The sequence below is a fragment of the Trametes versicolor genome (genome assembly GCF_000271585.1).
Source record: "Trametes versicolor FP-101664 SS1 unplaced genomic scaffold TRAVEscaffold_5, whole genome shotgun sequence".
Classification (NCBI taxonomy): Eukaryota; Fungi; Basidiomycota; class Agaricomycetes; order Polyporales; family Polyporaceae; genus Trametes; species Trametes versicolor.
In genome coordinates this window covers 465959-490614 of record NW_007360325.1, presented here as the reverse complement: position 1 = coordinate 490614, position 24656 = coordinate 465959, and the positions used below count along the sequence as shown (strand labels likewise).

At 57.1% G+C, this 24656-nt stretch overlaps 6 protein-coding genes across 6 annotated transcripts; 1 reads left to right on the top strand and 5 right to left on the bottom strand.

Annotated features, from left to right (window-relative positions):
• Positions 1-495: 495 nt before the first annotated feature.
• Positions 496-2148, bottom strand: TRAVEDRAFT_122448 (uncharacterized protein; the record flags this gene model as incomplete). The annotated part of the gene is made up of 5 exons (XM_008039465.1): positions 496-742; positions 803-983; positions 1038-1419; positions 1480-1711; positions 1919-2148. 5 exons carry the CDS (start codon positions 2146-2148, stop codon positions 496-498), a joined length of 1272 nt encoding a protein of 423 aa, XP_008037656.1.
• Positions 2149-3434: 1286 nt separating this feature from the next.
• TRAVEDRAFT_28491 (Endosulfine-domain-containing protein) lies at positions 3435-5441 on the bottom strand. The gene is made up of 4 exons (XM_008039026.1): positions 4631-5441; positions 4474-4557; positions 4313-4407; positions 3435-4248 (listed from the first exon to the last, which is right to left on the bottom strand). Exons 1-4 carry the CDS (start codon positions 4664-4666, stop codon positions 4068-4070), a joined length of 396 nt encoding a protein of 131 aa, XP_008037217.1. The 5' UTR covers positions 4667-5441; the 3' UTR covers positions 3435-4067.
• A 2648-nt stretch (positions 5442-8089) lies between these two features.
• On the top strand, positions 8090-12228 carry TRAVEDRAFT_147078 (protein kinase C). The gene is made up of 11 exons (XM_008039464.1): positions 8090-8139; positions 8210-8915; positions 8973-9605; positions 9658-9923; positions 9988-10596; positions 10654-10964; positions 11026-11265; positions 11321-11459; positions 11513-11701; positions 11763-11903; positions 11956-12228. The coding sequence occupies exons 1-11, from the start codon at positions 8137-8139 to the stop codon at positions 12097-12099; spliced, it is 3381 nt and encodes a 1126-aa protein (XP_008037655.1). The 5' UTR covers positions 8090-8136; the 3' UTR covers positions 12100-12228.
• Positions 12229-12344: 116 nt separating this feature from the next.
• Positions 12345-12720, bottom strand: TRAVEDRAFT_122408 (uncharacterized protein; the record flags this gene model as incomplete). The annotated part of the gene is made up of 2 exons (XM_008039463.1): positions 12345-12596; positions 12658-12720. 2 exons carry the CDS (start codon positions 12718-12720, stop codon positions 12345-12347), a joined length of 315 nt encoding a protein of 104 aa, XP_008037654.1.
• Positions 12721-13028: 308 nt separating this feature from the next.
• Positions 13029-17942, bottom strand: TRAVEDRAFT_147074 (ras GEF). Its single transcript, XM_008039462.1, has 10 exons — positions 17381-17942; positions 15950-17330; positions 15068-15886; positions 14779-15009; positions 14558-14723; positions 14349-14502; positions 14044-14295; positions 13901-13990; positions 13631-13847; positions 13029-13578 (listed from the first exon to the last, which is right to left on the bottom strand). Exons 1-10 carry the CDS (start codon positions 17870-17872, stop codon positions 13271-13273), a joined length of 4110 nt encoding a protein of 1369 aa, XP_008037653.1. The 5' UTR covers positions 17873-17942; the 3' UTR covers positions 13029-13270.
• Positions 17943-21647: 3705 nt separating this feature from the next.
• Positions 21648-24018, bottom strand: TRAVEDRAFT_46493 (DUF862-domain-containing protein; the record flags this gene model as incomplete). Its single annotated transcript, XM_008039153.1, has 8 exons — positions 21648-21850; positions 21916-22704; positions 22761-22836; positions 22897-23522; positions 23575-23587; positions 23644-23748; positions 23798-23876; positions 23924-24018. The coding sequence occupies 8 exons, from the start codon at positions 24016-24018 to the stop codon at positions 21648-21650; spliced, it is 1986 nt and encodes a 661-aa protein (XP_008037344.1).
• Between the last annotated feature and the right edge of the window lie 638 nt (positions 24019-24656).

The following is a 24656-nucleotide window of genomic DNA, read 5'->3' as shown; positions in this document are numbered from 1 at the left end:
GATGTTCACGACTGCGCGGGCCTCCTCTGTGTTCTGCAGAATAACAGCTTAGCTACATCATCTCCACCGAAGACCCGCTACTTGTACTTACCTTCCAGCTCAAGCCAACGTGTTCTTCCTGGCCCTTCCGCACGTCAATGAAGCGGATGGCGCTCCAGTCTGTGATTTCGTGATCAGACGTCAGCTTGTTCTCGTATACTTCTTCCGATATGAAGTCGCCCAGCTGCGTAGGCATGCGGTACTGTGTGTCGAGAAGGTACGTGGAATCCGAAAACTGCTCGAAGTCGTAGATCGTCTTCATCTCCGGCGCGGTCTCCTTCCCGTAAGGAGGCACTGGCCCGAGATGACGCATGAGTACCGCGCGGCTCACGACAAGTTCATAGCACTCACGCTGTTTGGGGTCCCCGAACATGCAAACCTTCTTCAGCTTTCGGAATTTGTGAAATAGGTGCTAAGGTAGAGAGATTGGCGTGCATGAGCATCGATATTCGGATATTATTGCGAGGCCCTGCTTACCATGAATTCGAACGTATCGATCTGCGACGCCTCATCCACGACGAGTCTCTCAACAGGGATGATGTGGAAGATCCCACACTCGTCGATCGCAGGGTTGGACAACATTGAGATTGTGCACAGCATGATGGTCGACGTCCCCAGCGCGCGCACCACATCCGCTCCCGGCGTAAACAATTCATCTGAGCGGATGAACTGCTGTTCAAGGCCCTTGTACAGGTCCTGGTGCCTTTAGGATAGCAACATGTTAATAAAACGATCTCATCATGGAGCGAGCGAATGGCCGCACAATTCGAAATGAAACTCTTTCGATACGAGTAGTTTGAAGTCGATCTCCTTCTCGTGAAGCTTCTCCGCGATATTCTGCACCCCGACGTTCGACTGCGCGATGACCCAGACTGGGCGTCGCTCGACTTGCCATAGATGGAGGGCAGCTGCGATCGTGCTCGTTTCACCAGTACCTGGGGGACCTGAAGAGCACGTGAAACACAGCAACACGAATGTATAGGACTCATGCCACTTACCGTGGACGATAACTAGCGGTTCGTTTTCCCCCTGCATCGCGCCCACGACCCGCTCCTGGGATTGATTAAGCTTGAAGACTTTCGGATCAAACGGTGGAATGGCCGTCGGCTCATAGCGCGGCGACTTCTCAGTCGAAAACCACAGCATACGAATGTAGGGCGACTCGACGAGAGACGGAAAGACGCCCTGCAGAAGAAGGAGGACAAACTCGTCGCGAGCAAGCTCTGCGCTTGTAAGCTCCTCGCGCCCTTCCACGCGTACGCTCTTAATGTCCCCGCGGAGGTTCCCCCCGGTGACTTTCAGCGTGGTCTTCTTGCCGTCGGCGCGTACCGCTTGGCCGACGACACTGTGCCCTTGCTTATTCTCTATGACGATGGAGGTCTGTACGCACGCCGATGAGAAAACAGCAGCAAGAACAATAGCATGATGGTAAGAGATTACCTGTTTGCTGCGTCTGACGCGGGTATTAAATCTGGCATTCTGGATGACGAGCTGGCCGTCTACGCCGACCTCCACACCCTCGATTTCGCCTTCCGCTGTTGACGAGCGTTCCCCTTCCAGAAGCTCGACATTGAGAATAAGCTGTGACAAGCACGCGAGATGGGGATCTGGGAGGTTGCGCGTGTCGATCGTCCTTGCACACCGCACCTCCTTGAGGGCCCCTGTCGCCAGGCTGTCCAAAATACTGGACGTCAGCTGTGTTGTGAAAGGCACTGGAGGAAAATGCACGCACACGGCGGAAAGCCACGCGCGAAGGCACACGTCTTCGATATCATTTCCGTATGCCAGTGCGTGGATTTTCCTCTTGTTTACGCCCTTGGGTATCTGTTTTGATGCGAATTCGGCTGCGGTTAGAATTTTCTTGTCGAACAGGGCTGACAATTCGACGCCCTCCACGTGGAACCCGCATGATCGGTGGAGGTGAAGGGCTAGGCGCGGCATTCCGAATCCAGCGAGTATGCAGTGTGAGCCGTCGAGAACGCGTGCGAGGTTCTTCTTCCCGTGCAAGAGGTTTTTCTCAGTGTGAGCGAATTTGGCGTAGAAGACGTCCGTAGTGGTGGCGAAGGCGATATGATTGACTGCATCGTGCTCTTTCGATGGCAGGCGCATAGACACGCCGCAGACTGGCACGGCCTTGTCTGATAGATGTTCCGTAAGGGGGGCCAATTGCCTCGTCGTTAGCAGGTGCAAACGGATGTGGCTTGCATGGAGAGGATGCGGGAGGAGGTCCTGGTACAACTTAGTATCCGCTTGCATGAGCGTCGGGGCCATGGTGAATGGAGAGGGCAGGGTACTTACGAGATGGTTTATATAGGCTGTACACTGTGCAGGCGCACATAAGGCGTGGTGGTATGAACACCTTCGAATGTTGGCGCATCGTGCCGGAGCGCTGCGGTAATGACCGGGTGGGTCGGCTGTGTCGGCCCCTGCGTGTATCGACTCTTTAGATTGCACGATCCTCGTGCTATATTCGAGGGTGTGATTGTGGCATTGTAATGGAGGATCTGCACGAGCCGCCGCTCATCCAAGACGGCCCATCGAATGCTGTGAGCACAGATAAACGCCAGGCGAAGTTACCGTAGTGCAAACACAGCCTCAAACCATTCCGCATGATGTACACGAAGGAAAGTCCCATACATACTTCAGCGGTCAGCGGTCGCCGGTTACCGGTAAGGGTGAACATTAGCTCACTCCTGTAATGCGTGCACTAAATTTATTCGTTTACCTCGCATTATTGGATATGTTACGCGCTGATACTTATTATTTGGATTTCATACATGAGATCATCCAGGGGTACCATGCGAGCAAGGCGTGGTCAAACAGCGAAAGAGAGCTCCGAGTGTGGTAAGAGGCAAAGAACATATTAGAGGCGCCCGTGCAATGTCGGCGTATACAGACGCCCACAATATTAATGACCATTAGGAGTAAGCGCTTAAGCGCTTAAGCACCAGCAGTGAGACGCGATTCAAACTCTTAGATCCTCCGATAATATTTTGTTTGGCATGTTCGAGGTTTGTGACCAACATAGGTGTTCTACTGTCCTCGGGCAATTATTCGAGGACATCGACGGAATACCTTAACACTTCATGCCTCATGGCCTGCCATGCCACCCACAAGGATGGTTAATGAGACACCCGGGGCGACCAGCACACCCTCAAATGGTGTAGCGCGCTGCGCCCATATGCACCGGCTCACAATGTGTATTCTTCCTGCGAATGTGACGAGACTTAAAGGGCATGCATATGTACAAGCGATCGTATACCATATTACATTATATCTTCGAGTTACGTCGAGCGGCAGACCACACACGGCATGGGCGAACACACGCCGGAGCGTGCACGCCCGCTAGAATTACAGAAGTAGTAGTAGCTTCCTGCACGCTGCGAGGGCGAGGGGGTGGATGAGGGTGGATGGGAAAAAGCAGCGGGGGCGCGGATACGGCCGAATCGAAGTTGACCTGCGGCCATTGGATGACGGAGTACGGCTTCCATGATTCTCTCTGCTCCCGAGCATGCACTCTCACTCCCCACCCCAACATGCGCTGCAGGCAGGGACAGGCCTGCGGACGGAGCGCAGAAGGAGTCATGGAACAGGTGAGAAAGAGGGGAACACGGAGGCAGGAGAAGACGAAAGCTCCGCGCGATCTTACCCATGCATCCGTACGCGCCCCCTGCATACGATCCGGGTGCAAGTAGTGTATATGCTCCAGTACAGGCAGGTAGATAGACGACAGAGGTGACAGCGGTGATCGTGACGCGATGATGGGGGGACCGAGGTGTGATACAATGAATATGGATACGGGACGTGGCAGGCAGGTTCCGGTGCATTTGGGGACGTGACGGGAGGGAGAGCGCGTGAACGGGAGCGGATGTGGAAGCCGAGGAGCGATGGGGGAGAGGGGCGCACGTCAGGTGCTCCGGTCAGCGGGCGGCGTGGAGCGGCGGGTGGGGCGCAGTTGCTATGGCACGCGCACGCAGGCAAGAAAGGTGAGAGTGGGGCGGGATGCGCGCGGCGTAGGCCTCAGCATGTTAGGCACGTTCGGCCTCCAACGCTGCCTCCTCCTCCGCCTCAGGTTGCTCGACCATATCGTCCTCGGCGGGCTCTGATTCCGCGAGCGAACTCTCCTTGGCGGGGTTCTGGGTCATGTTCGAGTTCGTCGGCGACACAGAGAGAGCCTGGTGCACCGGGGGAGAGGTGGCGTGGGGGATGCTGGAGGGCGCGGCGCGATGATATCAGTATCGGGATACGCATCACAACTGTCGCGGGCACGCACTTCTCGGGACTGGGGATGGCGGTGCCGACGGTGTTCTGCGGCGCCTTTCCGGCCTTGCTCAGGGCGTAGTCCCCAGAGTCAAAGTACTTCCGATCCTGCGTGCGCGCGAAAGCCTGGTTAGATACGCGCGATGAGACAGAGCGGGGGCGGCGGAGGCGCACCTTCTGCATCTTCGTGAGCACATTCTTGTGCGTCGGGAGCTTGCCGTAGAGGCGGAAGAGCTTCTGCTCCTCCTCCGTGAGTTTCTGTAGGGTCGCGAGTGTGAGCATGACTGTTACTGCTGCACATCCACGCGGAGCGCGAGGGGATTGAACGCACACTGAGGTCGACCTTGTTGCGCTTGGCGGGCAGCATGGTGGATGGAGGGCGATGTGCGAGCAGGGGAAGGGGACGGGAGGCTCTGTCGAGCGGGATGGGCGACGGGCAGAAGCCTTGGGCTTGAAGAAGCAGCGGCGATTTCAGATTCCAGGCAGAGATGGCAAATGGTAGTCAGTTGCTGAGCGTCCTCCCCTCCCGCCCCTCCTCTATCCCCTACCTTTTGCACTCCGCTCCACTCAGCTGCGCCGGAGTATGGGCGGACTCCGAAATACACCGGCTGTGACGTAATCTCCGCGCGCCTGTCGATCGCTGTCTCGGTCGCCGTTGTCGCCTTGGAGGTTCGCTCTGGGCGCAGAGTTCGAGTAAACAGCAAGCGCAGAGTTCACGTCCAGTCTCGACGCAGCCGCGCCGTATATATACACCTCCACGACATCCTGGCAGCCCATGGGAAACAGCGTGCGCTCGATCCGGTGAAGCTTCCCCACTTATTCAGCCCAGAGCATCGCGTCCGACTCCTCGCCCTCTTCGTCCCATTCCCTATCAGACCCTAACGTTCCAAGCCCCCCTACCCCCAGGCAGCCGGTCAACCCCTTCACGAGCCCCCCCTGCCTAGGCCTTATCGTCCCCGGCGCGTGCCCTGCAACGAGGCCGTCCTCGTTCCGCGCATGTGCCCCTCCATCGATAGCCCACCACGCCGCGGGAGGAGATGCTGCCACAGGCGAGCACGACGCCCCCTGGCTCGTGGCGTGCAGGGTGCGCCGGCTCGCCCGGCCAGGATCAGGAGGAGGCGAAGCAGAAGAGAAGGTCGTTGTCAGCTCGGAAGGGATCTCGCTGTCGTCAGATGATCGCCATGCAGGCGCGTCGAACGACCCGGCGGTGCGCGGCGTGGTCAATGTGAAGGGCGCCAGGAATGCCATAGAACCGCGCGTGCCGTACGCAAGATCGTCGCCCGCGCGAAGAGGAAGGTGCGCTGTCGATGTAGCCTGAGCGCCACCGGTGAGTTCCAGTAGACCAGCATTAGGTTCAAAGTCAAGCGCGTCGACGTCGGCAAAGGAGAGCTCAAGTCCCAGAGAGTCGAACGGCGGCCCTGAAGTGTCCACAAGCATCAGTTCAACAACTTGTTCGGGCACGGCGAGAGTCTCATGGCAGAGATCGTCGAGTCGCCTTTCAGCATCCGCGGAATGGTCTAGCCAGTCGTCGTCGTCATCGTGAGCCAGAAATACGTCCGGGCTTCCAGCGCGCAGACCGGGGCGAGAATTGGAGGATGAGACAGCAGCGCCTGACGACTGGGAAGATCCCAACGCATGCTCCTCCCACTCAAAAGCCTCGTCCTGTAAAACGGTCGGCGATCATCGAAGGTAATTGCAGGGTACGAGAAACCACAAACATCCAAAGTCGACTGCGAACTCGTCCAGAGGTCGTCGAAGTCGTCCACAGCGCCGTCCAGCGTACAGTCCATTTCATCCGCGGACCAGGGGTCAGTCTCGTCAATGAAGCCGTCGTCGTCGCTGAAGAACATGTCGTCGCCAAGCTCAAGTTCCTGGCTCCCACCCGTAGTCTCCGTATCCTCGTCGAAACATAGCTCGTCTCGGCCCCGAGGAGCATCCACATCTAGATCTAGGCCCGAATCGAGGTCCAAGTCGAGATCCAGGCCAGACCAGGATACAGACCGCCCATCGCTTGCGTCGCCGACGCGGAACATCACCGGAGGCGACTCGGAGCGAGACTCCGACAGTGCAAAGTCGTCGTCGACATCTTTTGTAGAGCATCCGCTTATTGCCGAAGAGGATACGCTCTACTCGCGATGCGAGCGGAAAGCAAGCGCAGGAAAGGTGAGGTTTTAGCGCAGCACTGGTCGAAGCGGAAGGTTTCAAAGTGTGAAAGGAAACATAAAATACCTTGTAGCGCATTGGCCCCCGGCCGGACTTGAATAACCGTTCCATCGAGTGGCACAATATCTCGAAATGATCCTGAGTTGGAAGTAACTCACTTTCACCGTCAGGAGGGGGGATATCGTCCACCGCTGTTTGACCGCTCTGCAAAAGCCTACGCAGAGCGCCCACTGACGTAGAAGACGCAGAGGCGTTATTGCCGTGCATTATCTAAGACGCAGCCATCTCAGCTAAGTCGAAGCGACACAGTAATACAGGGGGACCGTACCTTGAGCAGCCGACGCGACTGTTTGCGGAACTGCGCGTGTGGCGACCGGGCTATGATATCTGCCACAGCGCGGGCGAGCTTGAGAGAAGCAGCGACCTCCGCATCATACCTCTACTCCCCGAAATAGCGACGACGATCGTTCCGTCGGTCAGATGCTGCCGGAGGTTGGGTATATGCGGCGCACCTCGCGCCACGGTCCGAATATCAGCGGGTAGCGCCTGCCGGCCGCTCAAATTCAAGGATTATCGGAGACGACGGAAGAGCGCGTACCTTACGAAGAGAGCAGCAAACCTGTCCACCGTGCGGTCGAGCGCGGCGACTAGGGGAAGGAATGCATGCGGTGAAAAGGGGTCCGCAGTTGTGTTGGGGTCGGCATCTACATTACGCCGCGCGTAGAAGCTGAGCGGGACTGACGCTGAAAGGCGGAGAGTACGAACGGGTGTGCGCGGTGTGGAGGCTCTGCTGCTGCGGTCCCGCCAGGGGTCGCGTCTTGAAGATATACAAGAGTTCGATCGCGGACAAACGCACGGCGTCCGCCGAGCGTGAGGGCAAAATGGGCCGTGTCGGGCTGAGCGTCACTGAGTGAGCACGCGTTCAGCGGCTGTGGCATACAAACGGAAAATGTCAATAGGCCCACGCACGCTTGGTGACGCCGTCGGATTCATCGACAAATAGCTTGGACGCGGGTCGTACACCGAGCTGCTCGCCGTTCTGTCCGAACGAACGTTGCGAATTTGCACCGCATGACATGAGCGAGAGAGTACCACGGCATCGGAATGCGGGTGAAAGAGGGGCGAGGCAGTACGCACCACATGGAAGTAGTGCAGTAGGTGCTTCGCTATCGCCGAGGATTGTACTCTATGGGCATCGATTTTGACGCGGTTTACCATGCCCGTGAGGGTTACGACCAGGTCCGATTCGACGGTTACGTCCAGGTCGTCCGGAAGGCGGCCCTTGACTGTATGCGCGTCGCTAGAGGGCGTCCCGACCACGAAGACGTGTCGTGCGCGCAGAACGAGCAGCACACCGTCTGCGCCGTCGCGCACTTCAGATGTCGAGGCGAAGGAGGGCATGGGGGACGATGAAGACGCGTCGAGGCTCGGCGGGGACGCGATCCGGGGTAGAAATGGTAAATATAGGTTGTCGGACAAAAGGGAGGCGATAAGATCTTATCATTACCGGATGTGGGGTGGGTGGCGGTGACCCAAGCAGATACACACAATCACTGCCCCTCGGCGGAATCGACGGAGAGCAGCTCTCTCAGCAAACCACCTTGTCTTCTCTCTCCACGTCTGCCGACCGACCCACGCACCCCGCCACTGCGGGCGACGACCACACAGACCGCCATGGTGAGCACCCCATCTCTGCCATCGCCCCGCCGTCGCCGACCGCTTACACGCGCGTATCACCCGCTCGCAGGCGCACGAGCTGGACCAGAAGATCCAGGACGTCTACAAGCGCATCGAGACCGAGCGCAAGTTCCTCGAGGCATCCAAGCTCATTCGCCAGGCTACCAGTAACCCCGATGTCCTGCGCAAGAACGACGCCAAGATCCGCGAGGCGGAGCGTTCGCTCTCCTACTTCGAGGACACCCTCCGCGAGCTGCATTCTCGCAAGATGATGCAGCAGCGCGACGATCACTCCCGATCAAGTAGCACTAGCTCGTCTCAACCCGGCCTCCCTCAGTCACCACGAATGCCTCGTCCTGGCGAGGTCAATCGCTATTCCGGCGGCTCCTCGTCCGCCTCAGAATACGCGAGGAACGGTCCCCGCTCTCCCGAGCTGCATGCCTCCGGGGGTCCGCCGGTAGACGACGGTTACGGTGCGCCGAAGCCCAAGACCTACACCAACCTGGACCTGATCAAGGCCGACACGCCGCACACCACCGCCAAGATCTCGCGTATGCTCCATCAGCTCGAGTACAAGCTCCAGGTCGAGATGCAGTACAAACGAGGCATCGACAAGATGGCCAAACTCTATCAGGCAGACGGTGATAAGAAGTCTAGAGCGGATGCAGAGAGCAAGCGCATCGAGAGTGAGCGCAAGATCCAACTGCTTCAGTCTGCTTTGAAGCGGTACAAAACACTGCATATCCTTGATGATGTCGAGGAGGAGGAGGAACCAGGTGAGTAATGTATCAAGCTACGGAGATTGGCCGAGCTCAGCAAACCGCGTTAAGCAGCCTCAGGTCCTGGTCCCGGCCCCGCAGGCCCCGGAGTGGGCGGCGAGCGCAAGGATAACCTTCGGTCAAAACCGTTGTCTGGGAAGCTTCTGGTTACCCTCAAAGGAGCGCGCGAGCTGGACCACGCGCCCATTGTGTCAACATTCAGGTCGCGTTCCGCTTCCAAGCAGATTGAGACTTATGTCTCGTTCCGGATTGAGGGTACGCAGCGCGCGCGCTCCCACCCGACCAAGACCGACCGTTGGATGGAGGACTTCGAGATCACCATCGATAAAGCAAACGAGGTCGAAATCGCCGTGTACGACAAGCAGGCTAGCGAACAGCACCCGACCCTCATCGGTCTGCTATGGATCAAAATCAACGATCTCGTGGAGGCGCAGAGGCGGCAGAAGGTCCTGATAGAGAGCGGGCAGGGTGGGTGGGTCACCGCCGGCGCGATGAACGGCGACGCAGCCGGCTTCTCGGGGCAGTCAACCAGCATGAGTGACATGAACTCTCCCATCCAGTTCAACAACGCGCCCGTCCCCGTGGCTGGTGCCGTCCCTGGGATGCCCGGAGGTGTCAGTGCTGACGGGATTGATGCATGGTTTGCCGTAGAGCCCGCCGGTGCTGTCGCGTTGCGGTTAAACTTCAGTAAGTGGCCTTTTGACAGGTATATTATATTGCGACTTCAACGTCACCGCAGTCAAGGAGAACGTCCGCAAGCGGCCACTCGATGCTCCCGGTGGGCTCGGACGTCAGGGTGCAGTCCGCAAGCGCAAGGACGAGGTGCACGAGATGAACGGACACAAGTTCATTCAGCGGCAGTTCTACCAGATCATCCTTTGCGCCTTCTGCAACGAGTTCTTGCTCAACGCCGTCGGGTACCAATGCGAAGATTGCCGATACACTTGTCACAAGAAGTGCTACGAGAAGGTTGTCACCAAGTGTATATCAAAGTCGAATACAGGGGTAAGTGGTTCCGTCCGTCCGAAGTCTAATATGTGATTAATGTCCCGCGCCGTATATATCACAGGAGGACGAAGAGAAGATCAACCACCGCATCCCCCACCGTTTCGAGCCCATCAACAACATCGGCGCGAACTGGTGCTGCCACTGCGGCTACATGCTCCCCCTTGGTCGCAAGAACGCTCGACGATGCACGGAGTGCGGCATCACCTGCCACGCCAACTGTGCGCATTTGGTGCCCGACTTCTGCGGTATGTCGATGGAGACCGCCAACCAACTGCTCCGCGACATGCGCGCCATCAAGGAGCAACAACGCCGCCCCACCCAGTCGCGCGTCTCACCACAGCAGGCGCATCCAGCCTTGCACCTTTCGCCAGCCGAGTCTCAAGCACCCATCGACCAGATGGAGCGTATGCGGCTTGGTGAGGTGCCTCCCCAGCCCGCACCGGGATACGGCCAGCGCACTGGCAGTCCTGCGCACGACCTTGCGCAAGCGGATCCGCGTTTCGGCGGCCAACCAGTCCCTCCGCCTGGGTTCCCTCAACAGCCTTCAGGGCGGCCGGTGCCGCCTGGACGACCTGGTGTCGCGCCACCCTTCCCCTCGGAGCCTCAGCAGGCATACCCCGGTCCTCCTGTGTCTGGGTACGAGATACCGCCACCGCCGGACGCTTATCAGGTATAACGGACTTTTCCCATGTGGCCAATGCATTCACTAACGGCTTGTTTGTATTAGGCCGTCCCCCCTGTTCCTCAGAAGCAGCCTACCCTGCCCGCTAACCCCGCCCAGGGCATGGCTCCTCGCATGACCCCTGCCGACCGGCAGGCTTCTCTCCCGCCGGTCCCACCAGTGGATGCGCAACAGCAAATCCGCCAAGCGGCCGCACGGAAGCGGAAAGTCGGGCTCGACGACTTCAACTTCCTCGCCGTCCTCGGTAAGGGTAACTTCGGTAAGGTCATGCTCGCCGAGGAGAAGAAGACGAACAGCCTGTATGCCATCAAGGTCCTGAAGAAGGAGTTCATCATCGACAACGACGAAGTCGAGAGGTACGCTTTCCGTAGCTTTGCAAGTATAGCTCGAGCAGGACGCTGAATGTTGTTTCAACAGCACACGCTCAGAAAAGCGGGTCTTCTTGGCCGCTGCCCGCGAGCGGCACCCCTTCTTGCTTGGGCTGCACTCATGTTTCCAGACGGAGACCCGTGTCTACTTCGTCATGGAGTATGTCAGCGGTGGTGATCTCATGCTGCATATCCAGCGGAAGCAGTTCTCGCTGCGGCAGGCCAAGTTCTATGCGTCGGAGGTGTTGCTCGCTTTGGAATACTTCCACGCCAACGGCATTATCTACCGGTAAGACCGGACACCCTTATCAGAAGGTGTAATACTAATACGTCAATCTGCGCAGCGATCTGAAGCTCGATAACATCCTGCTCACGTTGGACGGTCACGTCAAGGTGGCCGATTACGGTCTGTGCAAGGAGGAGATGTGGTTCGGTTTGACGACGAGCACGTTCTGTGGTACTCCGGAGTTCATGGCTCCCGAGGTGCGTCGCCATAATACGCGGACTCCTCACCTTGTCTTACGCATACTTCGCAGATTCTTCTCGAGCAGCGCTACGGGCGTGCAGTCGACTGGTGGGCGTTCGGTGTGCTGATGTATGAGATGTTGCTCGGTCAGTCTCCGTTCCGTGGAGACGACGAGGACGAGATCTTCGACGCCATTCTCGAGGACGAGCCCTTGTACCCCATCACGATGCCCCGTGATGCTGTCTCGGTCTTGCAGAAGGTGAGAAGCTGGCGCTGTAGCGCAACACCCTCGACGATAATGCTGAATATGGTTGATACAGCTCCTCACACGCGACCCCACACGGCGACTGGGCTCTGGAAAGAGCGATGCAGAAGAGATCAAGAGACATCCGTTCTTCAAGGATGTGAACTTCGACGACGTCTTGCACAAGCGCATCCCGCCCCCGTACTTCCCTACGATCGTACGTCCGCCTAGTCTCTGTGCGAAGCCCAAAGCTGACCTGTTACGCACAGAACGGGAGTGCCGATACCAGCAACTTCGACGAAGAGTTCACGAAGGAGCAACCGACACTGACCCCAGTGCATACCCAACTGTCTACGCGCGACCAGGCCGAGTTCAACGGCTTCTCCTGGGTGGCGAGCTGGGCCGACATCTGAGAGAGATACGACCGCCTTACGATACTTATTACGTTTTACCTCTTCTGTCGCATACTGTGCACTTTGTCCGACTCCCGCTGTATTTGGATACCTATTGTGTTCACGACAACCCGCAAATGACAACTCGCTCACGTCCTCGATGTCTGATGATCGCGCGCGTACGTATACATATACACGAATGAATACAATGCCGAGCCCATGGCTGCTGTCCTCGGATGTCTGCGTCGTCCCTGTCCCCCGTCAAATTATGACCCCTGTTGTTGTTGGTCCGTCCCCCCGTTCCCCGACTTCGACGCCGCGAGAACGTGTCCACCCGTCCCCGGGAGCCCGTGTGGCTCGGCCTCCGCAGCAGCCTCGCCCTCGTCTTGGTGGCCCCGCATGAGCTCGTGGAAGCTCTGCCATAGCGCAGCGATTGTCTCGTACTCCCGTGTCATGCCGAGCACCTCCTCGAGCTTTCTGTTGAGGTTGTTGCTCGAGGACAGCAGCTCCTCGAAGCCCTGCGGATGCGTTCGTTTCAGCTGAGGCGTCTCGCAAGGCGCAGGATCCGACGCCACTCACGCTGCTGATCTCGGCGGTCAGACGGTCGCGCTCTTTGTCGAAGAACGTCCCATCCTCCTCCATGATTGTTTCGGCTGCAGCGCCGCAGGTATTTGGTGATGATGGTTGCGGTTGGAAGCCACAAACAGAACGCCACAGCATCATGGTTGCATTCTTTCCTAGTTGCAAAAGGTTCTCACGCCTGCTACAGGTCTGTCCGTGTCTGTCAGCGTGCACATCAGCCTGAACTTGACGCAGTCTGAGTACAGGAGACACGCATCACTCATTAAACACGTACCAGTATACGTAACTGCCAATGCATCACACCATGACAAACTTCAAACTTTCGCTCAATCGAGGACATCGCACATCCCACACAAGCAGCGGAAGAGGGCAGCACCATGCCTTGATTAGTGGTTATCCAGCATGATCCCAGTCCGCGAGTAGTGGTAACTACTAGTACAGCATGTAGACGGTATAAGTCAAGTGCGAACGGCAGAACACTAGTACACAGAGCATGATACGAATATGGTCTCGCGGGGAACGGGTGGAAAAGGGGGGATGGGGGACGAAAAAAAAGACACGCGCGGGGTAGCCCGGACACACGAAAAACACAGACAAACACGCCCGTCTACTACAAAAAGCCGCTCTCCTGCAGCAGCCGCGCCATCTTCTCGTCCTCGCGCTCGCGCGGCTCGCGTTCGAGACTGAGGTTCCAGAACTGGTCGCCATAATCCTGCGCGTCCTGGTAGGCCTGGAAGGACTCTTCCAGATACGCGAGCACGGGCGCGACCGTCTGGAAGTTGTACGGCTTCGCCTGCCACCGCTTGATGTCCTGGATGACCTCCGCCGCTTTCTGCCGCTTGCGGAAGTTGATCATGTTGCCGGCGAGCTTGTCCTCCGCGCCATCGTTGATGAAGGTCAAAGTGGTCAGGTAAACACCTAAACACACCGGTCAATGACAATATCGCAGTGATGAATAGACGAAGCGTACCAATGAAGGGTACACAAGGGGGTTGGATCGTTGCCAGAAGCGATCGGTAATTATTGAAGTTCTTGTTGGTATCGATAGTTGACTCGCACACTTTCAGCTGGGACATGATCTTCGCGTTCACCTGCTCCCATGTCCGCTTCAACCGTCGAATCGGAGGGGTATTCAGGCCAGAGATCACTGCCGTCATCGTTGAGTAATTCTGCATCCCTCGACACCGCTGTGATACACAATGAGCATGCTACGATAAAGATCAGGATGCAAAAGACTTACGTCTGCGAGCAGGATGAAGTGCTTGACCACTCGCGCGCGCTTCTGGGAGTCTTCCTTGGCAAGGACGGATTCAGCCACCCAGTTTGCAATCTATGATATCGTTCAGCGTATTTGCTCCAAGCGCCCTCGCGCGTGAAACGCACCCTGTTGCTCAGCTGGATGATCGTGGTGATGTTATCCGGCGTCTTCCCCGGTTTCGCTTCTCGCGACCGCTGCAAACACTCCATTGGCCTGATTTTCTTGTATAGCGCGGCCTCCATGAGGGTGAGCTGCCGCGCGAGCTCGAGCGGGTCAATCTCCATGAGCTTGACCTTCTTGCTCTTAGGCACAATGGGCGCTGGAGGCGTGATCGGGACGGTGTTGGTCGTCTTGATGGCGGTGTCGCCGCCCCGTTGCTGTAGAAGACGAGTGAGTGAGGTGAACACGCAGATGGGGTAAAGAAGCTTACCGCGCGCTCGATGAGGATGAGAAGCTGCTTGGCTGCAGCGAAAGTGACGACCTCTTCATTTGAAGCGAATTCCTTCATGCGACCGAGGATGTACATGTCCTCTTTCTCGAGAATGTCGTCGTCCGTGACCATGGTCCGGAACGTGTTCAGCACACTGCGTGGCCTGTGAGTCAACTGTGCAGATAAATCCCGAGAGTGATGATGCTAACCGAACGCGGACAATCTGCTGCTTCAAGCGAGTCCACTCCTCGAGCTCTTGCGGTTTCAACCCGGGGGGTGGCTGTATCCAAAAGCGCTTCGCAAGGTGGTCGAAGAGCTCGTCTACAGTCATGAACGACTTGAATGTCATCAGGAAGTTCTTGTTGAACGCGGTGTCTATGAAAAAATTGAGAGGTGCCCTTATATGCTGGGACGGGTAGAAAAAACATACGTCCGAGCTCGTGTGCCGTCAACCGTTCGACAAGCGCAGACCCAGTACCCGCGCGAACACTTCCATCCGGATCGATAAGAATCTCTGCCTGGTCGTAGTTCGACCGCAAGTACCACGGCTTCTGGTCTGCGTTCATCCGGTTGATATAGTCTTGTGGCGTTTCCGGACCGAGGAGCTTCATGAGTTTGTTGCCGGCACCGCCGCGCGGCGGTGACTTGCCAAGGATAGCAGCTAAAAAATACGAGGTGAGTTAACACGCGCTGGCTTACGCAGTATATATGACACATACGTTCTTCCTCGTCCACGTATGGGGCCACATCGTCGTCGAGGGGCTCGTCGGGGCCCATGTCGATGCCCGAACCCCCACCTACGAACGCTCCGTCGACCGTGGTCTCGGTTTGGGACCAAGTTGGTGTCTGTGGCTCGCTCAAGCTGTCTGACCGTGACCGGTCCGACATGTCCAAAGACGACTGCGACGACGGCTGTCCCGCGTTGTTGTAAATTGTCGAGGATGTCGACGCAGCACCAACGGTGTCCGCTGACGACGGGAGCGTGCGCATACCGGGGCGGCTGAACGCGAGCTCCATGTCCACGAACTCGTCGTCCCCGCTCGGTACATCTGCGAGGCGCGATGTGAGCGCCGCGATAGACGCGTCCGTCATGTTGATGCGCGACGTTCGCCACTCTATGGAGTTGCGGTAGTCGCCCTGGCCTATCGCCGCCTGGTCGTGGCCCGTCGCGAGGAGCGACTCGAGCGTCTGCGCGACCAAGACACAGTTGGAGCGCACAGTGGGTGCCGTGGTCTCGACGACGCCGACTAGGCTGTTGAACTCCTTATCGCTAAGGAGTTCCGGGCGCGAGAGGCTTTGTACCGTCATGAAGAGGACCATGCCGTCGTCGTAGAGCGCCTGCGTGGCGGCCTCCATGGTGCGTACGAGCGAGCGCGCCTTATCGACAGTCTGCATGTACTGCGCGGAAGCTGAAGACATGCCAGACTCTGAGCGGATGCCATCGACATCGACATGTTGCGCGACGTTGATACCGCCGAGGTAGGAGAGCAAGTAGGAAAGATATGCAGAGGCATTCTGTCCCTCTTGTGAGACGCGGTCTATATATCCGCAACATATCGGTCAGTTACGTAAATTTCATATAAAACTGACACCACACATACCGGGGTGGCTGTCCAGATACTTGAGGGAAATGACCAAAGCGCCTAGCTTGGCCTCCAGCGCCTTCAAGCTACCCTTGTACTCGATCACGACGTCGTCGTTGAGCACCCGCCCCGGCACATCCGCACCATCCTCCGCAGCGACGTAGCCGAGACCCCGCCAATCTGCAGCAACTCCCGCGCCGGGCAGCCCGAGACCAATGTTCGCAGTGGAGAACACACCATGCAGCCGCTTTGTGCCCGAACTGGATAGCGAATTCGACAGGTTATGCTGCTCTTGGAAGAACTGCACCTCCCCGACGAATGCAACAACGGCACGTTCGAGTTCAGCAACGTCGGCCTCCATCCGATTGGGTTTGTCAGAGTTGGACAGACTAGGGTCGTACTGCATCGCCAGGGCCGAAAGCACAAGCTTTGATAGAGTCCCCGCCACTTTGCGATGGGCAGCCTTCAGATGTGCCTGGAGTGTCTGGCCAGATGCCGCTATTCTGGGGTCGCGAGGGTCCCGTGGATAGAGATGGCTTGCGACGTGTCCGCTTGGGGTGGCAGTCACGTAAAGGAGATTGCGCACCGCTGCGACCACCTTCAGTACCAGTTGATCAACCTCGCGGAACTGATCTGAACGACGGGGACCGGCTGCGCTCCTGAGGAACCGGACGAGAGAGTTAATCGCTTCACCGACATGATTCGCAAGTTCAGCAGCAGATTCGGGAGGATGGGGGGCCAAAGATTCCTGTAGCGCCTTGGCAGATTCTTCCGCTGCTGTGAGCTCAAGACCAGGATTCACTTGCGGCTGCGAACGCGCGGACGGTGCGCTAGGAGTAGATTCGAGGCGACTCACGCCGTTGCCATTGACCTTCTGCACGCTTGAGGAAGACTCCGATCGGTCGCGCCTCGCGGGATAGACTTCAGAGTCATCAGAGTGGATGCTGAGGCGATCTGCTGTGCGCGAGGCCGTGGAATCCGATCGCAGTCGTCCATTCGTTCCATTGGCGTGCGGAATCGAAGAGGCAGAGGCAGCGGGGGAGCTTCGCGCCACAGTTTCTCGAGAGGGCGTCTCGTCGACATAACCCAGTGGGGCGCCGGCCTCTGGTACCGTCCAGGAAACTTGACCGTCGATCTTGTTCACGTAGTAGTAGGACATCCCATCGTCCGCAAGACGTCTCGCCCATGGCTCCGGAGTCCTCGTGCGTTTCGGGATACCAAAGCCGGCACCACCGTCCCGACTGCTCCCATTGACCGCTGCCGCGCCGAATGCCGCAGTAGGAACAGCTCGAGAAGTGGCATGAGGGGAGAGAGCCGCAACTTCTGGATCTGCCTCTTCGTCGAGCTCTTGAGGAAGGTCTCGAGATTGCTGCCCAGTTTGCGTGTTGACGTAAAATATCTGCAAATCATTTAGCAGTCTACGGATAGCAGCCATGAGGTGATACGCACTCGACCGTCCTGCGACACCTGAGGTACCCAAAAGTCGCTCTGTTTGGTACCGGGCGCACGAGTCGCGGCGCCGTTGGTATGTTGGGGCTGCTGAGAGTAGTCTCCGCCGCCGTTCAACCAATCACCATCGGAGTCGGATTGCGAGAGAGCCTGCGACATCGTCTGCGCCATATCAACCATAGAGTCATCCGGTAGTGATGCTTGACTTGGCGTATAGTCACCCGAGTTCAGAGCAGCTTCAGCCTCCTGGTCAGAGATGATGTTCACGTAGTTGGAGGGGAACCATCCGCGCTCATCGTTGAGCAGCCCATCCCACCACCCAGATTCGAGACGCGTAAGGACCTCGATAATGTCGCCTCTGTGGAAGGAGAGGGAAGAGGAGTCGTGCGTCTGGTAGTCGTAGAGAGCGCGGCAGAAGAAGGTCGAGATGAACTGTTCCTCGCCCGCCGCCTGGTCGCCTGCGTAGGTCATAGGGGCGTTTGGGTCGTACATGCCGGCCGCCTGCGTCGCATGCGACTAGGAGCCTAGCGGAAGACGGCGGAGGTGTGTGTGTGGGAAGACGTCGGGCGGGATGGTGGTCGGGAAGCAGAACCTGTAGCGACTTCATCGCCGCACACCTGCGCCGGCGTGTCCGGCCGGCAGACTGCCATTTTAGGTATATCGGGCGTTGAGTCACCTCCGGATCTCCGGCGCTCGGCCTTCTCATAAGCTTGGAATATATATCCTCCTACTCTCCTACGTCTACATACATACCTTTGAAATGAATGCACTAGAAGGGGGAGGTCCGTACTATTTCTGACATGTAAAAATTCACTAGTGGCCGGCGCCGGCGCGCATTAAAGAGCGAGCGGGCATATCTACCCACTGACCGGGACGCAGAGTCAAAGTATCAGCAATTCCCAAATATGGTTTGGTGTTCCAGACGTCGATCTCTCCGCAGCAGAAAAATGAACACCGGGTACATGTAGGCGTGGTAGGGCAACGCTGGTGCTGTGGGGTGGAAGTTCCTCAAATTTGAAACTAGACGCGTTCGCACACCTTCGAAGGCTCGTGAACCAGCCTCATGCGTTCGGAGGCTCGGGAGACTATCTACGCAAAACCGTGACGTAGAACGGCGCTTCTGATTGATATCATATCCACGCCTAAACCGTCTTCAGCTGCTGAAGCCTCTCTGAATTCTCCCAAGTCCTCGGTTGATGCGTTAACTCGCTCGAGGATCAACATCACTGCGCTGGAATCGATGTTCCAGAACGAGGGCGAAAAGGAACTATCTCAGGCTGCAGCTTACGGTGACGCTGAAGGTCGCACGAACCTCAGCCTCAGCAAATTTTGCTTCAAACATATACTCCACACCCGTTGCCTCCACCAGTAAGTACTTCTGGTGGTAGCCATGACGCGTTATCTTCCGACTTGATGGATGTCTGACGCGGCATGGGGTTGGATATCCAAGGCAAGCTCCTTTCAACTTGAAGGTCCAATATAGCATGATCTACTTACCTTACTGGCATCGAGTCTACTATCTAGACCATATGAAAGTCGAGGATGGTGCTACGCTTGACAAGCTAGCGAAGACTATACGAGGATTTTATGTGTGTGGGGGTGGCGGTGCACCCCGACTTTCTCGGCCTTGGTATATACCTTTGAACGTTATTTGAACGCCATCGATCGTTATCCCCAGTGAGAATCGACAATATTAAGATCTATTGCGAGCCATTGCGAGCTATTGTTTTCCGCCCCGCCAGATTTAATACATCGTAAACACTCGCAATAGAAAAAGTGCCGAAACAATAGATGGCTGTCTATTGCCGTTCATATAAAACTATTGCGACATATTAAAATGAATTGCATGATATTGCAATGGATGACAATACACAGACCCCCGAGCTACATGATACGTATCCGATATCCCCCGTCCACGCCCCGTCCACGCCCGCCGGTCGCCCCCGCGCCCCGCCCCCGCGCCGCGTACCCAGCCGCGCCCACCGCGAGCGCCGCGCCCACCGCCACCGCGTCGAACCCAGTCGTGCCCCGCACCTGCACGTCGCGCCCCGTCGCGCCTACCGGCAGCACCCCGAACCCAGTCGCGCACCCGTCCCAGCAGCGCCCCTACTTGTGCGTCGCGCCCGTCCTTCTGCGCCCGTCAGTGCCGCGCGCACACTGGTAGATTGTAGAGGCCGCGTTGAGAATGGCGGGCGCGACTGCGCGCGTACCGAGCAAGTGTGCGATGCATCTAAAGCCGGTAACAATAACTCGTCAGTAGGTCAGTAGGTCAGTGGTCAGTAGGTCAGTGATGATTAGCAAAGTATGTGGGTCAGTATGTCAGTATGTCAGCGGGTTAGTGAGTTAGTCAGTCAGTGGAGAGAGCGAAGAATGCAAGCTCGAACTGGGAGGGGAGGAGATGCCAGCGCAGAGACGGTGCACGGACATGGGCGCAGGAAGCAAGAGGGATATGTGTGGCGAAGGGGCGAGCGACTTCGAACTCTGCGAAGTCAAAAACCAGGATGACGCCATCGCAGAAAGTTGTCAGGCGCCCAATTTTTTTTCGCAAAAGCAGAACGGTCGGGTGAAAAAGTTGATATGGATGCATTCGAATTGACATGACAGCAGTTGAAAAAGACGATCGCCGAGACAAAACGAGACGAAACCAGACAGAAAAGCGCCCGCAACGGGCGACGAATAGATCCAAATATATTTAAATAGCTCGTACTTGAGGGCAATAGCTCGCAATAGATTTTAATATTGTCGATTCTCACTGGGCGTTATCGTTGATGAACGTACCACGTCCGCCCACCACAAGTCCGACCACCCTCGACTGCCACTCTTTTCCACCTATATCCATGCAAAGGGCAATACCTATCGACATCTGCCTCGACCTCATTGATGCTGTGGCCGCCGACCCTGACCTGAGAATTAGCACCCTCCCAGCGTGCGCCCTGACCTGCTCGGCTTGGTTAAAGCGAGCGCAGTATCATCTGTACCACAGCGTTTCTTTCGATGAATACCAACCCCTAAGCAAGTTCTCCGACACAATCGCGGCGTCCCGGGAGCTCGGCGCGCTGGTCAGACACCTCGAGATATCATTTCGAGACATCACATCGAACACGGACGGGGGGGATCCCGAAACGGGGCCACTCAACCCACGCACCATCCAACACCTCCCTGGCCTGCACTCCGTCGCGCTGTGTAGTCTGGACGGTAGCATCTCCACCGCCACGGGCCCGCTTGTTCGTAGGCTTTCGAGGGCCACCTCGATCACGCACCTTGAGTTGCGCGATATTTGGTTCGGTGACTTCCAATACCTCGACAGATTTCTCGAGCAGTTCCCGCATATCACCTCTCTCTCGCTCTTGAGAGTCATTTGCTGCGAGTTAGTCGGGTCCCCTGGGAGCGGAACGAGCGTATGCAGGAATCTGACCTCGCTGAAGGTGAGTCGAATGACTTGCGGGTCGCGGGACATCACTGTTGTCGCAGCGTGTAATATCTGTTATTCAGCTAGAACTCGTTTGCATATACCACCCTTTTCTCCAAATTCTCCCCTCATCCATACAGTTCCTTGAGCTGGGGCCGTGCTATGCCGATGACCCAGGGTTTTTTGAAGACCATTTCGAAGGTAGCCAACAACGAGTCTCCTCACACATCATGATTGACGGTTGTGTCTGACCGCCTTTCCCTTAACAGCCTTCACCCGGTACACGAGTCTACAGAGTCTGAAGATGACCACCTGTATACAAAAGCACACCGACGCAGACTGGTTCATACCTGCCCTCAGCTACACCCGAAATGCCAAAATTCGCGAGCTGTCTCTGGAGTATCGAGGCCCAGAGGAGACAGACCAACCATCGATCAAGCGCACACACTGGCAGGAAATCGACGACGTTATATCGGAAGGGCCGGTACATTTGCATCTTCGCCGCGTCTCGGTGAAGGTAGGCCCGCGCTTCGTCCCCGATGCGACGGAGGGAAGTATAATAATACCGGGAGAGCGCAACCGGGAAGAGCAGCTCGTTGCGTTATTCAAGAAATGTACTCAACGTGGCATCAGCGTGATCCCAGACTTCTCAGCACCAAGCTGGCCACCATGGTAGGTAAGAAGCCTCTTTCTGGTTTTCGGAATAAGGTATCGCTAGAGGTGAAGCTGACTGATGCTTCATAGCGTATTGGCACTGCCCAACTTCCCAACAGCTCCAGCTTACACAACACATACCCAAGAATACATGCACAACATATTGTCCAACCCCAAGATATCAAAGTCACAAGTCGAGCAAGATCAGACACACAACTTCTCCGCAACCTCTACCACCAACTTCCGCACCTCAGGCTTCTGCACGCCACTCTCCCCACATCCGCCCTGCGCGAGCTTGCTCTTCAGCGTCTCGCGCGACTGCAGCACCTCCAGCAGACCCTGTAGCTGGCTCTCGTAGAAGGGCGACAGTCGCAGCAAAAACGCCAGCGCCGCCGTCAACCGGTGAACTAATAGCCAAACGCATCAGCCACGCTTCGAGGAGCACACACAGTATCAGCGCAACACCACTCACCGACTTCCTCGCTCTGCGTCTCGTTCGCGAGCGCCTCGAGCACCGCGCTCACCATCTCGACCTCCCACTCCTCATCCTCTGCGACCTCCGTCGGCACCGTGCCGACCGTGACCCCGCGCACGCGCTCGACCCGGCTCCGCTGCAGCGCGGCCGCGACATTGAACGCGAGGCTCGCCGCCGCCGTGCGCACCGCCGCATCCGCGTGCAGCAGCGCTGCCACGACCGCGCGCGTCATTGGGACGCGTTTCGCCGCGAGCAGGGTCTTGCTCAGAGACGCGTGTGCGAATCCGTTCGCGAGCGCACGCAGCGTGGTCAGGAGGTAGTTGCGCGCGTCGGGCGCGTTCCCGTCTAGTGCGGACAGCGCCTTGTCGAGGAATAGCTGCAGCGGGTCGGGTGTGGGCGCGGAGGCGAGCCAGTTGCCGACGGCGTCGTCGAGGATAGCCAGCCGCCACAGGTCGACGAGGGGGAAGAGCTGCGCCGGGGGGAGGGTGTTGGCGATGATGCGCGTCGTTGTTGCCCAGCTGGCGAGCAACTGCGGAGGAGCAGGGAATGCGGGCTTCTTCGCTGCTTCTGGTGTGCCTTTCGGCGGAAAACGAGTCTTCAGAAGGGGAATGATCGCGGTGGTGAGCGCTTGCTTAGCCGTTTGCAGCTCTGGCGAGGACGGTGCGGCGTCGATGAACGAGGCGAGCTTGGCGGAGACCGTGTCCAGCGCAGGCACTTGGGTGAAAAGGATAGGATTTGTGGACAGCGCTTCTACGGCGGGAAGAGATAGTTTCGTATGCGGATGGGCTGTATGAGGCGCGTGAGTACATGAGTTCTCGTGTATAACATAGTGGACGACATACGCGGGAAGGCTTGGAAGAGGAGTAGATCCACTTGGGAGCGTAGTTCTGCTGCGTTCGCGCCCTTCACCTCTTCTACCTATGAGCGCCGATAGCCGTGATCAGTACACTTACTACAACGCTCTGGGAGAATACTCACCTTCTTTCCATCCAAGAAGAACAAGAATGTAGGTGTGGCCCTGACGCCCCATTCCCCGGCAACCTGATTGCCCATCCCAACCGCGAGGTCCACCTTCACGAACGCAACGCGTCCGCTACCGCTACCATGCGTCTTCTGGTGCGCGAGATCCTCAAACAGCGGCTCAATCATGCGGCATGGGCCACACGTTGCCGACGTGAAGAACACGATCGCTGCGCGGTGCGACTTTAAAAGCGAGTGCAGCGATGACGGATTTGTGCACATGTGAATCGGGCCAGTCACAGTGGAGCTGCCCGAATTCGGAGCAACAGAGGGCATGGAGGTAGGGGCGGAGAGCGAGCCAGATGAGTAGGCCTGCGAGGCGACGGCTTGGAGGAGCGCGGATGCGAGCGCGGGATTGGGCGAAGCAGAGGCTGCTGCATTCAGGGAGTCTGGGGCGGGCATCTGGGGCGCGGCGGGCGCGGCTCCAGGCGAAGGGCGGCGGAACATGGAGTCGATGGTCGGGCGGAGAGCTGCGCCGAAAGGCGTCGAGAGGAAATCGGAGGGTAGGTCTTTAATCCACGTCGGTATTGAGCCTCCCGTGAGAAAGCCCACGCAGTCGTTGGTGAACGAGTTGCAGTTAAAGTCTACACGCACGCGTTAGCCGCGAGGCCTTCTGCTTCTCGATCATCTAGCTACCTAATAAATGATACTTCATGCGCGTTAGCCAAAGGACCGTCCTGCACATATCAAACACAGCTTGCCCACCTTGTCTGCAGTGTAATGTTGACGCATTTCCTCTAAATACTCGTTAAAGGTCTCTTCGTCGATAGCGGTTTCGCCCATATCTACGATCTGGAGCGGTCTACCATGCTGCGGCAATCTTAGCAAGGTTCGGGGTCCAGGTATGAAGCGCACGTACGTGAGACATCCCCGGCCGGGTGATATCGATACCCTGCCCGTAGAATATCTCCTTGCCGAATACAACCACGGAGGTGTGCCTGTGCTTGGTGAATCACTCGTTCACATTTGAGACCTAGTTGCGTACCATATTCCATCTATCTGCCGACCGGTGAGTTGTCTCGAGAGTTGCTTTGCAAGGCCGTTGCTTAGATCATACACATAGAGCTGGACCTTCGACATCTATATGTCAGACGCTAGGTAGGATAGGGAGTAGAGCCTGAGGTTATAATGAGTCTTTAAGCAAAGTTTGCGGAAGTCGATGAGGAGAAGCACAGAACAGTGCGCGACCACCGGTAATGAGAGGAGGGAGGAAGCTGAAGCTCGCGAGAACTGGAAGAGACCAGAAGCCTGAGGCCGACGCGTCTTGATGACGTATTCCCCGGCCCGATGCAGATCTCGATCTGCTGTCATGGGCGCTTGTACACCGAACTCTACCACCGGGGGCACCGGGCTGTGTGACACCGTGTAACACAGAAATCACACAGAAATCGCAGTCCAAAAGAGATCAGTGTGTGACACCGCGTCGCAGCCAAATCACATTTAAAATACGGCTCAAGTGTGATAAAGATGTGGCTCAGGATGTAACCATATAATGACACACGAAATTTGAACTGCATTTGCTTTATGTGCCACAAGGTGTAACACAGAAAAGCCATTCAGAATGAGCCACTCTTGTGTTTTCTGTGTTACACGGTGTCCCACAGATATGTTACAAAGGATGTTACTAGTGTGTGGCTCAGGTGAGTCAAGCATGTGCCACTATACTTCTCCGATTTAACATGATATTCACATAGGAAATATACTAAGGATGGGATTTC

Excerpts from the sequence above, each read along its gene's own strand:
- TRAVEDRAFT_147074 (XM_008039462.1), bottom strand. The coding sequence starts at position 17,872 with ATGTACGACCCAAACGCCCCTATGACCTACGCAGGCGACCAGGCGGCG. Across the intron at positions 15,010-15,067 it reads ATACGTGGACGAGGAAGAAC|CTGCTATCCTTGGCAAGTCA; the intron begins GTATGTGTCATA and ends CGTATTTTTTAG. Across the intron at positions 14,503-14,557 it reads CAGCAGATTGTCCGCGTTCG|TGTGCTGAACACGTTCCGGA; the intron begins GTTAGCATCATC and ends CAGGCCACGCAG.
- TRAVEDRAFT_28491 (XM_008039026.1), bottom strand. The coding sequence starts at position 4,666 with ATGCTGCCCGCCAAGCGCAACAAGGTCGACCTCAGT. Across the intron at positions 4,408-4,473 it reads TGCTCACGAAGATGCAGAAG|GATCGGAAGTACTTTGACTC; the intron begins GTGCGCCTCCGC and ends GCGCGCACGCAG. Across the intron at positions 4,249-4,312 it reads GCCATCCCCAGTCCCGAGAA|CATCCCCCACGCCACCTCTC; the intron begins GTGCGTGCCCGC and ends CGCGCCCTCCAG.
- TRAVEDRAFT_147078 (XM_008039464.1), top strand. Across the intron at positions 9,924-9,987 it reads TATCAAAGTCGAATACAGGG|GAGGACGAAGAGAAGATCAA; the intron begins GTAAGTGGTTCC and ends TATATATCACAG. Across the intron at positions 11,460-11,512 it reads CGGAGTTCATGGCTCCCGAG|ATTCTTCTCGAGCAGCGCTA; the intron begins GTGCGTCGCCAT and ends CATACTTCGCAG.